We start from the raw sequence: 17,684 nt of genomic DNA, 5'->3' as shown, positions 1-17,684 counted from the left end.
TTCTCGCTTGTCACGAATATTTAACTGTTTTTGCAAAAAAAATCTAGTCATGGTAACAGACTGATAGTTGTAAACCCATTCTACAATATAAAGGATTTCATGACCTGTGATATTAAACTGTAACGTTAATAACAATTCTGTTCTTTTATAGCATGTACTGTATTGTATTATGTGCATGACTTTGTCTATTGCTGTAATGGCTTAAAGACAATAAAATTATTATTATTATCTCATCTTCAGAGTACTGCTTGTGTCTTACATGAGCTACCCCTGCCAATTAAAAACGTTCCTGAGTGATAATTACAAAGTGAACCTTACCCTCACATTTGTCACAACATCTCTTACAGTGAAATGAGCATCTACTGTGCTTTTACACATATTTGTGGTGCCTTCATTCCAACTGTTCCCTGACAATGACAATCCCCTTCCCACATCCCCACTCCCATGTGGAAGTGTGAGTTCAGCCTTCACAATTTTCATAACAGTACAGTACTTTTTTCTCCAGAGGTATATATCTTCTAAAAAGACTGAGTCCAGTAAATGTCTACTGGGTTCGTGTCACTGCCTGGTTTTTCTTCCTCTAATGTCAAAGTTTCCATTAATCAACTAGTGCATGTTCACTGCACTCTACTGAAAGAACTGCAGCTAATTTCACTATGTAGTTGAATAATCCTTCTTTCACCCTCTTTGCTGAATGAAACAACCTAAAACAGGACTATCAAATGAAGTTCCAAAATATGTGTACATACACACACACAGTGCTTTCCAGCTTGCATGGAAATATAACATCTTTCTTGTTGGTTGGGAGGTTTTTTTTTCCACTGTAAAATGATCAAAAACAGGAAAAGACAAACATATCTGCTTGGACATTCTATCTGTACATTTATATTCAGTTTCTAGAAGTACTCAATCATCTGTCAGGTTTTTAATAAGATTCCGTCAGCATTATTTAGTTGGAAAAAGATGTCTTCTAAGATAATCAATAATCACAACTGCAAAGTATTTAATACAGACAGACATAAATTCAGGCCAGAAAGTCATTACAGAAAAAAGTAACATTTAGCTATCTCGAGGTGTCGGATATTCTGCCAGATATCAGTATTGTCCATGCACAATATTTCAATAACGCCACTCGTCTTCATCACCTGCTACCTGAAGCTGCCATTTGAGTGGAATGGGTCCATTATTTATACCTACTGCCTTATCACTCCACGGTTGGCTCCAGGTATTTTATTTGTGGTCCATTCCCACTAGAATCATCCTGGTATGTCCCGTTTTTGGTTTGGTGCATTTGGTGGTGAGCTGGTATTCTGTTTTTGGTCTGTTGTGGCTGACAGCGATCTGGCATTGCGTTCTCAATACGGTCCATACGGTCCACCAGATGCATAGGGTACACACCTCGTCAGACCAAGATAGGCTGTCATCGGAGATAGAGACTCTTTGCTTAGTATTCTGCAAAACTGGATACATGGCGAAACGGATTCAGAAGACTACTCGGCCACACAAAAGAGAAGAAGAGCAAGATGAAGCAAAGTCTATGGCTTGCCACCTTATGCAGATATGATAAGACCTAGAAGATTCTCAACAAACATAACACTGTATGTGTTTTGTCTGCCTACCAAAAGAAGAGGACTACTGGGAAATGTGTAAGATCACCTTGGTTCACAAAACCCAGGAATCTATAACATACCTTGCCAACATGCTATGTCATACATTGGCCAAATGACTAGGGCAGACGACATGACATACCGAGAACATTAGAGGCACAACTGGCTGAGACAGGCAGCTAAATCACCTATTGCTGAGCACTGTCAGGAACTTAATCATGATCTTTGAAGACATTAGTTCTGCCACAGACCCCTAGATGATGGGACAGTGTTATGAAGGTGGCAGAAAATCTCACGAATCATGAAACTAGGTAGCAATTCAACAAAGCCTGGCATCCTACACTGAAGGCGTTAAAAATGCAATAGTTGCTACAGCAGAACTAACAAAAAGAAGAACAGAGAATGTGAACACGGGGAATGAACATCAGACAGAGCACCAGGTACACCATCTCGAGAACAGAATGTCAGATCGTGGTCACGTGTCCCCTGGACACTTTCCAGGAATTCCTTACCTAAAACTTGGCCTCACCATCCTTCCCCAAGTCACTTCCTAACAACACTAATCTTTCATCACAAGAAACAACAGCCATACACAACCTCAAAACAGCTCCTAATCTAATCATCCTCCCAGGAGACAAAGGCTCCACCACTGTCAAGATGAAATGCAGTGACCACCTAATAGAAGGCTTCTAGCAACTGCCTGACTTCTCCACCTACCAGCTCTACCACAATGATCCAATCCTAGAATTCCAACATAACCTCCAATCTTTACTGAAGTCCTCAGACCTATACCGGAATCTCTCACCCAGAGCCACCTCCCTCCTCACCTGAATGAAAACCCTTCACACCCACCTTCTACATGCCCTCCAAAATCAATACACCCAATAATCCTGGACACCTCACTATAGATTGTTATTGGGCCTCTAATGAAAGAATTTCTACTCTTATTTTTCAACACCTCCAACCAACTGCTCAAAAATTAGCCTCTCACATCAAAGGTACTAACCAGTCCTTTCACCAACTCTCCACCATCCCCATTCCTTTACTTTCTGAATCCCCACTCACCACTATTGATGCCGTCTCATCTCCCTATACACAAACACCCCTCATGCCCAAGACCTTGCTGCTACCAAACACTACCTCTCCTAACATCCTCTAGATTCCAAAACCACTTCTAATTCCTCATACACTTTACCAACTACATTGTGACACTCAACTGCTTCTCCTTAGAGGGAAAGGGATATAAACAAATATGCAGCACAGCATTAGACACATGCAGGGTACCCCCCCCCCCATGCCAACCTTTCTATGGACAATCTAGAGGAAAACTTCCTAGCCTTGTTTGGTTCAGGTTCACTATGAAATCTTCATGATCTCCCTACAACTCCCCCCCCCCCCCCAAAAAAAAAAAAAAAAAAAAAAAAAAAAAAAAAAAAAAGAAGGAGCATATTCTTCACCAGACACCAGATTTTGGATTATCTTTTATCATGCCCTGAAATGGGGACATCCTATCTGAGATTCTTCCCACCCCTGCTAAAGCAGGGTTCTGCAGCCCACCCAACTTAGACAGCATACTAGTCAATCCATATGCTATATCCCTGTGGATGACCCAGATGCAAGACATGCTTATCCACATACCCAGCACTTTTTTTCCAGCCCTGTTACAGGTTTACCTTATCCCATCAGAGGAGGGCCATCTGTGAAAGAAGCCATGTCATTTTCCAACTGTTCATAACTACATCCAAACAATGGTCAACAACTAAGTTGACCATCTGGTGGCATAACATGCAGCTGAGCACAATTGTCTCGATTTCAATGGTTGTTTCACAATGTAGGTCATCTGAATCCTTCCTTCCATCACCAGCTTTTCTGAACTGTTCGATGAACTTTGTAACACATCCTTCATTCCTGCAACCCTGGCCTTAATCTTCATTAACCCACTGCTTCCATACCCTCCATCCAACACACACACACACACACACACACACACACACACACACACACACACACACACACACCCCTTATTGACACTATGTCTAGAAGATACTTAATACAATTACTACAGTCAGAGTATGCTAGAGGTAAAATTTTTGTCACTTACTCTCTTTATCATCAGCTACAACTGGTTTCTGTGTGTATGAAACATTTGTAGAGTAGGTGCCTCCTGAACTAACACATGACACAACAGATACTTCTTTCATAGGCTGTACAGGTGCTTGTTTCCCAGAAAATCCCAGCCCATCAAGAGATGATTCAAATCTTGGCTCCAAGCACCTCCTCTTTGGCGATGGTGTTTTTACTGTACTTCTTTGATTTGCCACTGTACATTCTACATGCATAGCACTCCGGCAGTTGCACATTTCTACATTTACCTGTAAACATTACAACTACATTTCATTACATGAAAAATGCTGCAAAGGCATTAAATGGGTACAGACTGACAGGAAAAATATGTCATTCGCATAGTCGAGTATCTGATTTTAACTGACTCAATACATTACAAGAAATTAATATACTAATTGAAACTCCAGGATGGAAGTTACAAGACATTATATTATATTGCATTAACTGTGTAAAGCTTGCAAACTGTCACATATTTTGTAATTACCTGATATACTCAGCATGAAGACAGTGCCCTCTACACTTACAGATGTTGTAGATTTTATTAAAACCTTTATTTGGCCATGACCAAATGTAGAATACAGTGCTTACGAGTTGCAACTGCTTAAACTGTCATCTTCACCTCAGGATACAAACATGCAGTGTCTACATCAAGAGAAGAGTTATCACAGTTTGTCATCACAATACAATACAATATATGTATGTGAAGTACAAACATCTTTTTAGAAATCTGAATATTACAAAAGATAAAGTAATAATGCCCAATCACAGTATCACTCAAAATTTTCCAGGCCAAGGTAGCAAGGTAGCTGCACATATGTACACTGCTGAGGACAGGAGAAAATTAGAATACCGGGAAAGACACTGTCGATTTTGATCCGATGATGGCATATGCCACCAGGGAGAAAGTAAATGTACTGATAATTATTTCAACATCATCCACCAACAGATAATGTAGTGGCATAGCTAGCAGAGTGCCATCAGTGTCTACCCTTTAATAGGAAATGCTCACAGCCAGAAGCCTCCGTGTGTTGCAAACGTGTGAAGCAAACAGGCAACCATACCATGGAAATACGTTCTTGCGTCTTACAGCCAAATGAGCGAGTTGGAAAGGGATCACACTGGGGCCTTCCGAGTCGTGGAATGGCCCTTTCAGAGAATTGCCACATAAGTTGGAGGTGCTGCATCAGTTGTGCAACGATGCTTGTATCAGTGATCACATGGACATTCTCACACCTATGGATGAGGTTCTGGATGTCCATGCAGCACAGATACCCACCAGGATTGTCGAACTGTAATGGAAACACTGGCAGATCATACAGCTACCACAGCACAAATAAGAGGGCTTGTGAGCTCAAATGTGTCAACATGAACTTTTGCCAACCAGTTATTAACAATGGGACTGCGAGCATGCACACCTCTAGACTTCCACCCTCAAAATGGCTCTGAGCACTATGGGACTCAACTGCTGAGGTCATTAGTCCCCTAGAACTTAGAACTAGTTAAACCTAACGAACCTAAGGACATCACACACATCCATGCCCGAGGCAGGATTGGAACCTGCGACCGTAGCGGTCTCGCGGTTTCAGACTGCAGCGCCAGAACCGCGCGGCCACTTCGGCCGGCCTTCCACCCTCACCACAGCATCGACTTGCACTGCCTGACTGGTGCCATCGGTGGATCACTTGGAAGAAGGAGTGGCATGCTGTGGTCTTCAACAATGAAAGCAGATTCTGCCTGCAAACAAGTGAGGGTCGTTTCACATACAACATAGACCTTGTGAATGCTGTCTCATAGAATGCATTCATCCAAGTCACACTGGCCCAAACCAGGCCTTACGGTCTGAGATGCAATAAGCTACAACTCTCATTCACCTCTGGTATTTCTCGAGGGGCGCTAACAGTGCTTGGTACATGCAGGATGTTGTTAGACCCATTCTTTTGCTGTTCTTGCAAAAGGATGGTGATGTGCTGTTCCATCAGGATAATGCTCATCCACACACTGCCTGTGAAACTCAATATGCTCTACAAGACTTGCAGCAACTCCCCTGGCCAGCATGATCTCCAAACTTGTCTCCAATCAAGCACGTGTGGGACATCATGGGACGAGAAGTGATGCTGCAACTTGTCAACCAACAGCTCTTGCAGATCTAAATGAACAGGTTGATGAGGTTTGGTATAACACATCCTAGGACTGGATGTCAGAGTCAGTGTTTGAACTGCCACTCATAAAGCTACACCATGTACTAATATGGATGTCTCAGCATAGGTAAAATACCCGGTACCTCAGAACCGCTTCTGCTGTTGTTGTTGTTGCTGTCGTGGTCTTCAGTCCTGAGACTGGTTTGATGCAGTTCTCCATGCTAATCTATCCTGTGCAAGCTCCTTCATCTCCCAGTACCTACTGCAACCTACATCCTTCTGAATCTGCTTAGTGTATTCATCTCTTGGTCTCCCTCTACGATTTTTACCCTCCACGGTGCCCTCCAATGCTAAATTTGTGATCCCTTGATGCCTCAGGACATGTCCTACCAACCGATCCCTTCTTCTAGTCAAGTTGTGCTACAAACTTCTCTTCTCCCCAATCCCATTCAATACCTCCTCATTAGTTACGTGATCTACCCACCTAATCTTCAACATTCTTCTGTAGCACCACATTTCGAAAGCTTCTATTCTCTTCTTGTCCATGTTTCACTTCCATACATGGCTACACTCCATACAAATACTTTCAGAAACGACTTCCTGATACTTAAATCTATACTGGATGTTAACAAATTTCTGTTCTTCACAAACGCTTTCCTTGCCATTGCCAGTCTACATTTTATATCCTCTCTACTTCGACCATCATCAGTTATTTTGCTCCCCAAATAGCAAAACTCCTTTACTACTTTAAGTGCCTCATTTCCCAATCTAATTCCCTCAGCATCACCCGATTTAATTCGACTACATTCCATTATCCTAGTTTTGCTTTTGTTGATGTTCATCTTATACCCTCCTTTCAAGACACTGTCCATTCCGTTCAACTGCTCTTCCAAGTCCTTTGCTGTCTCTGACAGAATTACAATGTCACTGGCGAACCTCAAAGTTTTCATTTCTTCTCCCTGGATTTTAATACCTACTCCAAATTCCTTTAATACCTACTCCGCTTCTGCTACTGATGTGTAAATGTAATCGTTTCAAGTAATCCATATGCACTGTTGCAACAATAAATCTTGAATAAACTGGAAATCTCTAAATGGGAATATTAATTTTTTTCAGCAACATGTACTGTAAATGCAACTCTTACATTGACATTTCATTAAGGATGTTAATACCATAATGATAAAGTGCCTTACAAATTCTCTTGCTGTATACACCACATGTTTATATCCTAATCTGAAGATGACCATTTAAGCATTCAAAACCATTTTCTACACTGCGATCTTGGTCAAATAAAGGTTTTAATAAAATCTACAATATGACAATGGAAACTTCAGGATGGAGTAACGACAATATTACGAAAAGAATAGTTGCTACTTAGCATGTATTGGAGACCCTGAGTCACAGACAAACACAATAAGAAGACTGTCAAACAAATCTTTTGGCCAAACAGGCAAACACGCACACAAAAGCACAAAAGAAACACACACACACACACGACCTCTCCAGCTGCCAAGGCCACACTGCAAGCAGCAGCGAGGAAGGAGGAAGCTGGGGTGGGATAGCAGGGTAGGGGTGGGACACAGTAAAGTGCTGGTTGTGGGAGCATACAAGGACGATGTGGATGAGGTGGGGAGAGTGGAGAGTGTAGGGCAGCTGGGTGCAGCAGTCGGGAGGTTAGACAGAGGGCAGTTGGGGAGGGGGCGGGGGGGGGGGGAGGTGGTAAACAGCAAATGAGGGAAGTAAAAGACTGTGAGTGTGTTGGTGGAATGGAGGTCTGTATAGTGCTGGAATGGGAACAGGGAAGGGTGAGGATAATGACTAAAGAAGGTTGAGGCCAGGAGGGTTAAGTGAACGTAGAATATATTGCCTGGAGAGATCCCATCAGCACAATTCAGAAAAGCTGGTGTTGGTGGGAAGGATCCAGATGGCACAGGGTATGAAGCAATCATTAAAATGAAGGACATTATGTTTAGTAGTATCTACTGGTATCTGTTGAGAGGCCAGACAAGTGTGTGGTTCCTGAAGAGGGGCAGCAGCCTTTTCAGTAGTTGCAGGGGCAACAGTCTGGATGATTGACTGATCTAGCCCTGTAACACTAACCAAAACGGCCTTGCTGTTATGGTACTGCAAACAGCTGAAAGCAAGGGGAAACTACAGCTGTAATTTTTCCCAAGGGCATGCAGCTTTACTGTATAATTAAATGATGATAGCGTCCTCTTGGGTAAAATATTCCGGAGGTAAAATAGCCCCCCATTCGGATCTCCGCGTGGGGACTACTCAAGAGGATGTCATTATCAGGAGAAAGAAAACTGGCGTTCTATGGGTCGGAGCGTGGAACGTCAGATCCCTTAATCGGGCAGGTAGGTTAGAAAATTTAAAAAGGGAAATGGATAGGTTAATGTTAGATATAATGGGCATTAGTGAAGTTCGGTGGCAGGGGGAACAAGACTTTTGGTCAGATGAATACACGGTTATAAATACAAAATCAAATAGCGGTAATGCAGGAGTAGGTTTAATAATGAATAAAAAAATAAGAGTGCGGGTAAGCTACTACAAACAGCATAGTGAACGCATTATTGTGGCCAAGATAGACACGAAGCCCAAACCTACTACAGTAGTACAAGTTTCTATGCCAACTAGCTCTGCAGATGATGAAGAAATTGATGAAATGTATGATGAGATAAAAGAAATTATTCAGGTAGTGAAGGGAGACGAAAATTTAATAGTCATGGGTGACTGGAATTCAACAGTAGGAAAAGGAAGAGAAGGAAACATAGTAGGTGAATATGGATTGGGGATAAGAAATGAAAGAGGAAGCCGCCTGGTAGAATTTTGCACAGAGCATAACTTAACCATAGCTAACACTTGGTTCAAGAATCATGAAAGAAGGTTGTATACATGGAAGAAACCTGGAGATACTAAAAGGTTTCAGATAGATTATATAATGGTAAGACAGAGATTTAGGAACCAGGTTTTAAATTGTAAGACATTTCCAGGGGCAGATGTGGACTTTGACCACAATCTATTGGTTATGAACTGTAGATTAAAACTGAAGAAACAGCAAAAAGGTGGGAATTTAAGGAGATGGGACCTGGATAAACTGACTAAACCAGAGGTTGTACAGAGTTTCAGAGAGAGCATAAGGGAACAGGAATGGGGAAAAGAAATACAGTAGAAGAAGAATGGGTAGCTTTGAGGGATGAAATAGTGAAGGCGGCAGAGGATCAACTAGGTAAAAAGACGAGGGTTAGTAGAAATCCTTGGGTAACGGAAGAGATACTGAATTTAATTGATGAAAGGAGAAAACACAAAAATGCCGTAAGTGAAACAGGCAAAAAGGAATACAAACGTCTCAAAAATGAGATTGACAGGAAGTGCAAAATGGCTAAGCAGGGATGGCTACAGCACAAATGTAAGTATGTAGAGGCTTATTTCACGAGGGGTAAGATAGATACAGCTTACAGGAATATTAAAGAGATCTTTGGAGAAAAGAGAACCACTTGCATGAATATCAAGAGCTCAGATTGAAACCCAGTTCTAAGCAAAGAAGGGAAAGCAGAAAGGTGGAAGGAGTAAATAGAGGGTCTATACAGGGGCGATGTTCTTGAGGACAATATTATGGAAATGGAAGAGGAGGTAAATGAGGATGAAATGGGAGATATGATACTGCGTGAAGAGTTTGACAGAGCACTGAAAGACCTAAGTCGAAACAAGGCCCCGGGAGTAGACAACATTCCATTAGAACTACTGACAGCCTTGGGAGAGACAGTCCTGACAAAACTCTACCATCTGGTGAGCAAGATGTATGAGACAGGCGAAATACCCTCAGACTTCAAGAAGAATATAATAATTCAAATCCCAAAGAAAGCAGGTGCTGACAGATGTGAAAATTACCGAACTATCAGTTTAATAAGTCACAGCTGCAAAATACTAACGTGAATTCTTTACAGAAGAATGGAAAAACTGGTAGTAGCGGACCTCGGGGAATATCAGTTTGGATTCCGTAGAAATGTTGGAACACGTGAGGCAATACTAACCTTACGACTTATCTTAGAAGAAGGATTAAGGAAAGGCAAACCTACGTTTCTAGCATTTGTAGACTTAGAGAAAGCTTTTGACAATGTTGACTGGAATACTCTCTTTCAAATTCTGAAGGTGGCAGGGGTAAAATACAGGGAGTGAAAGGCTATTTACAATTTGTACAGAAATCAGATGGTAGTTATAAGAGTCGAGGGACATGAAAGGGAAGCAGTGGTTGAGAAGGGAGTGAGACAGGGTTGTAGCCTCTCCCCGATGTTATTCAATCTGTATATTGAGCAAGCAGCAAAGGAAACAAAATAAAAGTTCGGAGTAGGTATTAAAATCCATGGAGAAGAAATATAAACTTTGAGGTCTGCCAATGACATTGTAATTCTGTCAGAGACAGCAAACGACTTGGAAGAGCCGTTGAACGGAATGGACAGTGTCTTGAAAGGAGGGTATAAGATGAACATCAACAAAAGCAAAACAAGGATAATGGAATGTAGTCGAATTAAGTCAGGTGATGCTGAGGGAATTAGATTAGGAAATGAGACACTAAAGTAGTAAAGGAGTTTTGCTATTTGAGGAGCAAAGTAACTGATGACGGTCGAATTGGAGAGGATATAAAATGTAGACTGGCAATGGCAAGGAAAGCGTTTCTGAAGAAGAGAAATTTGTTAACATCGATTATTGATTTAAGTGTCAGGAAGTCATTTCTGGAAGTATTTGTATGGAGTGTAGCCATTTATGGAAGTGAAACATGGACGATAAATAGTTTAGACAAGAAGAGCATAGAAGCTTTCGAAATGCGGTGCTACAGAAGAATGCTGAAGATTAGGTGGGTAGATCACATAACTAATGATGAGGTATTGAATAAAATTGGGGAGAAGAGGAGTTTGTGGCACAATGTGACTAGAAGAAGGGATCGGTTGGTAGGACATGTTCTGAGGCATCAAGGGATCACCAATATAGTATTGGAGGGCAGCGTGGAGGGTAAAAATCGTAGAGGGAGACCAAGAGATGAATACACTACGCAGATTCAGAAGGATGTAGGCTGCAGTAGGTACTGGGAGATGAAGAAGCTTGCACAGGATAGAGTAGCATGGTGAGCTGCATCAAACCAGTCTCAGGACTGAAGACCACCACCACCACCACAACAACAACAACAACAACAACAACAACAACATCTGCTACTCTACAATATGACACATATTTGTACAGGGGAAGGTGAGGGAGGTTTCTAATACGATGCTGTGAACAACCACAGCTGAAGTTACATTAACTAGTATTTGGCTTTTCCTTTAGTAGCTATATTGCAAATTATGAAAATTTTTCATTGGATATGTTTCACTAATATTGGTCAAACATCATCAGTTGCTACAAACAACTTTCTGGGGAGGGCAACCACAGTTTAGAGACATTGCAGCTTTTGGAAACACCTATTCATTCCTGACTTTTGTTAGTTGTTATAATGTTATGGAGTGTTGGGTGTTTTTTATTGTTATTCCCATCATCATTTGGGATTCCGTGAACACTTTGCATACATAGCACATTTTTACAATTGAATTACTACAGAATTCAATACAGTGTAGTTGATGTTTTGTACACATTACCTATGGAGTTTATCACTTTCTACCTGCTTTGCAAAAAGGTGGGAATTTAAGGAGATGGGACCTGGATAAACTGAAAGAACCAGAGGTTGTAGAGAGTTTCAGAGAGAGCATAAGGGAACAATTGACAGGAATGGGGGAAAGAAATACAGTAGAAGAAGAATGGGCAGCTCTGAGGGATGAAGTAGTGAAGGCAGCAGACGATCAAGTACGTAAAAGGACGAGGGCTAATAGAAATCCTTGGGTAACAGAAGAAATATTGAATTTAATTGATGAAAGGAGAAAATATAAAAATGCAGTAAATGAGGCAGGCGAAAAGGAATACAAACGTCTCAAAAATGTGATCGACAGGAAGTGCAAAATGGCTAAGCAGGGATGGCTAGAGGACAAATGTAAGGATGTAGAGGCTTGTCTCACTAGGGGTAAGATAGATACTGCCTACAGGAAAATTAAGGAGACCTTTGGAGAGAAGAGAACCACTTGTATGAATATAAAGAGCTCAGATGGCAACCCAGTTCTAGGCAAAGAGGGGAAGGCAGAAAGGTGGAAGGAGCATATAGAGGGTTTGTACGGGGGCGATGTACTTGAGGACAATATTATGGAAATGGAAGAGGATGTAGATGAAGACGAAATGGGAGATAAGATACTGTGTCAAGAGTTTGACAGAGCACTGAAAGACCTGAGTCGAAACAAGGCCCCGGGAGTAGACAACATTCCATTAGAACTACTGATGGACTTGGGAGAGCCACTCATGACAAAACTCTACCATCTGGTGAGCAAGATGTATGAGACAGGCGAAATACCCTCAGACTTCAAGAAGAATATAATAATTCCAATCCCAGAGAAACCAGGTGTTGACAGATGTGAAAATTACCAAACTATCAGTTTAATAAGTCACAGCTGCAAAATACTAACGCGAATTCTGTACAGACGAATGGAAAAACTGGTAGAAGCCGACGTCGGGGAAGATCAGTTTGGATTCCGTAGAAATGTTGGAACACGTGAGGCAATACTAACCTTACGACTTATCTTAGAAGAAAGATTAAGAAAAGGCAAACCTACGTTTCTAGCATTTGTAGACTTAGAGAAAGCTTTTGACAATGTTGACTGGAATACTCTCTTTCAAATTCTGAAGGTGGCAGGGGTAAAATACAGGGAGCGAAAGGCTATTTACAATTTGTACAGAAACCAGATGGCAGTTATAAGAGTCGAGGGACATGAAAGGGAAGTAGTGGTTGGGAAAGGAGTGAGACAGGGTTGCAGCCTCTCCCCGATGTTATTCAATCTGTATATTGAGCAAGCAGTAAAGGAAACAAAAGAAAAATTTGGAGCAGGTATTAAAATTCATGGAGAAGAAGTAAAAGCTTTGAGGTTCGCCGATGACATTGTAATTCTATCAGAGACAGCAAAGGACTTGGAAGAGCAGTTGAACGGAATGGACAGTGTCTTGAAAGGAGGATATAAGATGAACATCAACAAAAGCAAAACGAGGATAATGGAATGTAGTCAAATTAAATCAGGTGATGCTGAGGGAATTAGATTAGGAAATGAGACACTTAAAGTAGTAAAGGAGTTTTGCTATTTAGGGAGCAAAATAACTGATGATGGTCGAAGTAGAGAGGATATAAAATGTAGACTGGCAATGGCAAGGAAAGCGTTTCTGAAGAAGAGAAATTTGTTACCATCGAGTATAGATTTAAGTGTCAGGAAGTCATTTCTGAAAGTATTTGTATGGAGTGTAGCCATGTATGGAAGTGAAACATGGACGATAACTAGTTTGGACAAGAAGAGAATAGAAGCTTTCGAAATGTGGTGCTACAGAAGAATGCTGAAGATAAGGTGGGTAGATCATGTAACTAATGAGGAGATATTGAACAGAATTGGGGAGAAGAGAAGTTTGTGGCACAACTTGACTAGAAGAAGGGATCGGTTGGTAGGACATGTTTTGAGGCATCAAGGGATCACAAATTTAGCATTGGAGGGCACCGTGGAGGGTAAAAATCGTAGAGGGAAACCAAGAGATGAATACACTAAGCAGATTCAGAAGGATGTAGGTTGCAGTAGGTACTGGGAGATGAAGGAGCTTGCACAGGATAGAGTAGCATGGAGAGCTGCATCAAACCAGTCTCAGGACTGAAGACCACAACAACAACAACAACAACCTGCTTTGCTGACAGCTGGTTACTTTTCTCCTTGTTGATGGTCGTTTCAATTGGAAAGAAGTTCGATATCACATTCACTGCTAGCTCTTTTTGGATTCAGGGATGTGGAATGGTGAGGAGGATGGAGTAAGGGAGGAGGGAGGGAGGAAAGGAGAGCAATACAGAGAGAGAGAGAGAAAGTAAGTTGTTGGGCAACGAGGGGAGAAGGTGTAGTAGAAGAAGGCAACTGGAGTGTGAAATTTAATATGGAGAGAGGAAGGATCATATGGTTATATTTAATACTTTACTGTATCGTCTATTAATTCATAAAATGTGTGGTTTGCCATACTGGTCTGATCATTTAGGAATTGCTAGTTTTATTTTATCTCATGAGTGTGATAATTTTTCTGCAGGCTGAGGGGAAGTTTCTTGTCTCTTACAATTATGATATGCATGTCCCTGTTTCTTGTAATCATTTTATGGTGATGTTCGTGTAGGAGTTGAGTGGTTTATTCTGTGGCGTAACATTGCAGAGCGATATAAAGTGGAACAAGCATGTAATGGCAGTTGTGAGGAAGGCGGATAGTCGTCTTCGGTTCATTGGTAGAATTTTGGGAAGATGTGGTTCATCTGTAAAGGAGACCACTTATAAAACACTAATACGACCTATTCTTGAGTACCGCTCGAGCATTTGGGAGGACAAAGAAGCAATTCAGAGGCGGGCTGCTAGATTTGTTACTGGTAGGTTTGATCATCACGCGAGTGTTACGGAAATTCTTCAGGAACTCGGGTGAGAGTCTCTAGAGGAAAGGAGGCGTTCTTTTTGTGAATCGCTGCTGAGGAAATTTAGAGATCCAGCATTTGAAGCTGACTGCAGTACAATTTTACTGCCACCAACTTACATTTACGGAAAGACCACAAAGATAAGATAAGATAAGATAAGGGAGATTAGGGCTCGTACAGAGGCATATTGGCAGTAATTTTTCCCTCATTCTGTTTGGGAGTGGAACAGGGAGAGAAGGTGCCAGTTGTGGTACGAGGTACCCTCCGCCACGCACTGTATAGTGGATTGTGGAGTATATATGTAGATGTAGAAATATGAAGCATAGAGGCTATACAAGCTTTAAGAATGTGCTTACAATGGCTCACTATCTACCATCACGGCTTAACACAGAAAGAAAGCCAGTTTTACCAACCTTCAATTTTTTTCTTCTAAAATCGCTTATCTTCATCATTTGCAGCTTGAAATGATACCTTCACCTGTTTCATAACGAAGATAAATACTACAAAATTACCTTTGATGGGTATATGGACTCAAGCATTCGAGGTGACTGCTCTGAGGTCTTTCTCTCACGGCATAATGGTTAGAGTGCTGAAGTGGTAATCTGAAGGTGCAGAATTCAAAGCTACTTGTTTCCATTTTTTTTATCATTTGTATGAATTCACTGGAATGAAAAAGACAGCAAAATTCTGGCCAAAGTTTACCCAAATTATGAAACTGAGTATGAGAGTAACAAAATAGATGGCCTTACTGCATATTGACTTTGCTACAATTCAAATATTTTTTCTTCAAGTGGCTAAAGTTTCTGTGAGATCTGATGTGCCTGATTTCCTGTAACTGTTGGATCTTCTTTACCTTGAAAATGTCACTGAGAATTTTTCTTTGCTCAGATTTTTTGTCACCATGCAGTGTTTTAGCTGGGAGTTAAGTAGAGCCAATTAAGTGGAGACTGGTACCAATGTATGTTTCTGGTTCTGTGGGAGTAATCTGCAACTTAACTTAATGTAACAAGGTTGCTACAGAGCTGATAGTAGTATATGTGTGGTACTGCATTTATCCTTAGCTCGCAGACCTAGGCGAGGCTGGGAACCCTTGATAAAGCTATTTCAGTAATACTCAAGTGTTGGGAATTGATCTGCATCTGCTGATAATTTTTTCCCACAGTGGGTGCAATTGCCCCATGCAGTGAGCCTACATACGTTATTGCACTAGCACTGCGTTTATGCTTGTCACCACAAGCTGGAAAAGTAAGAAACCATCTATGATGTTTGTTAGGTGTTCTTTTGTCATTTGGGCAAAAATAAAGATAGCAATGAACTTCCTTTGGTGCCTAAATTTTTAATCTATTCACTTCTCATATCATCTAAAACTGCTGGTTTATCGTTCTTTCACCTTCTCAATGACTATATCATCAAGTTCTTGCATGGCAATTCCAACTGTGGGGCTGCAAGTCTTGATATCTATTTGTCATTCCATTATGTTATATGAGACCCACAATTTTTTCATTTAAGCAAGACCTGATGAGCAATAGTATGAGGAGATAGGTTGATTTCCCAGGACCTATACTGAAGACATTAGTCTACCTTTACAATATTCTCCATGCATTTCAACTGGTTTAAGACATGCTGAACACGATACAGGTTCAAACGAAATGATTTTGTTTATCTGTTGTTTACCATTTCAGCTACATCTCTCTGAACAGAGGGTTTAGGTGAAACACTGAATAGTCTATGCACATCATTAGATTACGTCCAGAAACATAATTTACATTCCACCCATATGCTGCGGGTCTATTGTCTGAAACTACTGCTTATCTTTACCACAGGAAGCTCTCAATCTACTACAGCCAAAACTGTGTTGTCTACTTACTTAACAAATTGTTAAGTGGCACTCAGTATTTGATAAAAATTACAAATTCACACTTTTTTGGGAATAATGTTAGCTAAAGCAGAAAAATGCTGGTATTAATAAGTGTGTAATCAGGAATTTCATAAGCTTTTCGCCTTCTTCTCTAAAATGTAGTAATAAAGGTTATGAGAAGGCTTACGATGCAGACAGTTCCTTAAAATATCCTTGCTGACTTTTGGTCTGACAATTTAAAAAAATGTAAAAATACATCAATATAAAAGTCCTCCAGTGAGCTTTGAACCCACAGCAAAAACAGGCGTTGCTTCAGACAGTGATCACATTACCACTACGCTGGCAAGCCAATGCTGTGGTCCATTCTCTGTCATTTTCATAGTTTAGCTAACAAAGATACTCTGTGACATAAAAGATTAAAGTAGTTTCATTTTCTCTAAGGAATAACCTTTCTGGATTCAAAACCATAAATCTGACAACCCAACGTCACACCTTACATGAAAATAACTCAGATTATTTCAAGCAACTGACAAGAAAATATCAAGTGAATTTAGCAAGATAAATCTATGGCATTCCTGGAAGTCACTTGATGGTCACAAAATAGCCAAATATATTATGCAATGCTGCCAATTTTACTAGTCACAAGAATAATATGTTTATAGGCCAAATGGTTTTTCTGTGGGGGCTTAGCAGTGCAGAATGTAGCGCTGGAATATCAACAGTATTAGCCAATGACTTCTACTCTCATTTTTGTAACTAGTCTTAGGGGCTAGAGTGCAGATACTAACAACACTCTATGCACTGTTGGGAAGCTGAAAATCCTAAATTAATAGCTGTCACAGTTATTACTGTTTTTCTTTCTTAAGCATACTGCAAAGTGAAAAGCTCATTCATCAGGTGTGACTCCTCTTTTGGAGTGTTACTGGTTAAGTTTAACACATTTTTGGTCTTTATAGACTTAAAGAAGATATTCCTTGAGAACACTGTCATTGGCATAACCCCAAAATGGAGCGACACAAATGAAAAGACAAAAACAGAGCACTGATTGCAAAAGGCAAACATCCACAAACAAATTAAATAAGCTACAAGTAACATAAAGCCTCAACTCATTAAGTGAACTATGCAAAGAAACAATGCACAATTCTTGCAATTACCAGAAAAGTGTGCTGCAAAGGCATACAGAAATTAAAGCAGGGCATGTAATAAGGAACACAGTACCCTGTCAGCACAGTCTTTAATATGTAATTCAAAAGTAAAGCTGCCATTCATCTACAATAATCAGAAGAATGCAAATTAACTTCTACCCATGTAATTACAAAACAATCCTTGCTGACACCATGTTCATAAAAGCGAGAAAAAAAGAGAGAAAAATAGCAATAAGGGGTTTATCTCATTGAGTGTGA

At 40.7% G+C, this 17,684-nt stretch overlaps 1 protein-coding gene across 2 annotated transcripts in view; it reads right to left on the bottom strand.

Annotated features, from left to right (window-relative positions):
• Positions 1–17,684, bottom strand: part of LOC126253677 (DNA cross-link repair 1A protein-like) — a 68,158-nt gene that overhangs the window by 36,502 nt on the left and 13,972 nt on the right. For both annotated transcript variants that reach the window (XM_049955199.1, XM_049955200.1), the window contains exon 3: positions 3,709–3,979. In XM_049955199.1, the coding sequence (XP_049811156.1) occupies positions 3,709–3,979 (271 nt within the window). The remainder of the gene's footprint in view (positions 1–3,708; positions 3,980–17,684) is intronic.

The sequence above is a fragment of the Schistocerca nitens genome, chromosome 4, assembly GCF_023898315.1.
Source record: "Schistocerca nitens isolate TAMUIC-IGC-003100 chromosome 4, iqSchNite1.1, whole genome shotgun sequence".
In the NCBI taxonomy this organism is placed as follows: domain Eukaryota; kingdom Metazoa; phylum Arthropoda; class Insecta; order Orthoptera; family Acrididae; genus Schistocerca; species Schistocerca nitens.
Note: the sequence above shows the minus strand (reverse complement) of the source record. Positions and strands in the feature narration are given on the sequence as shown.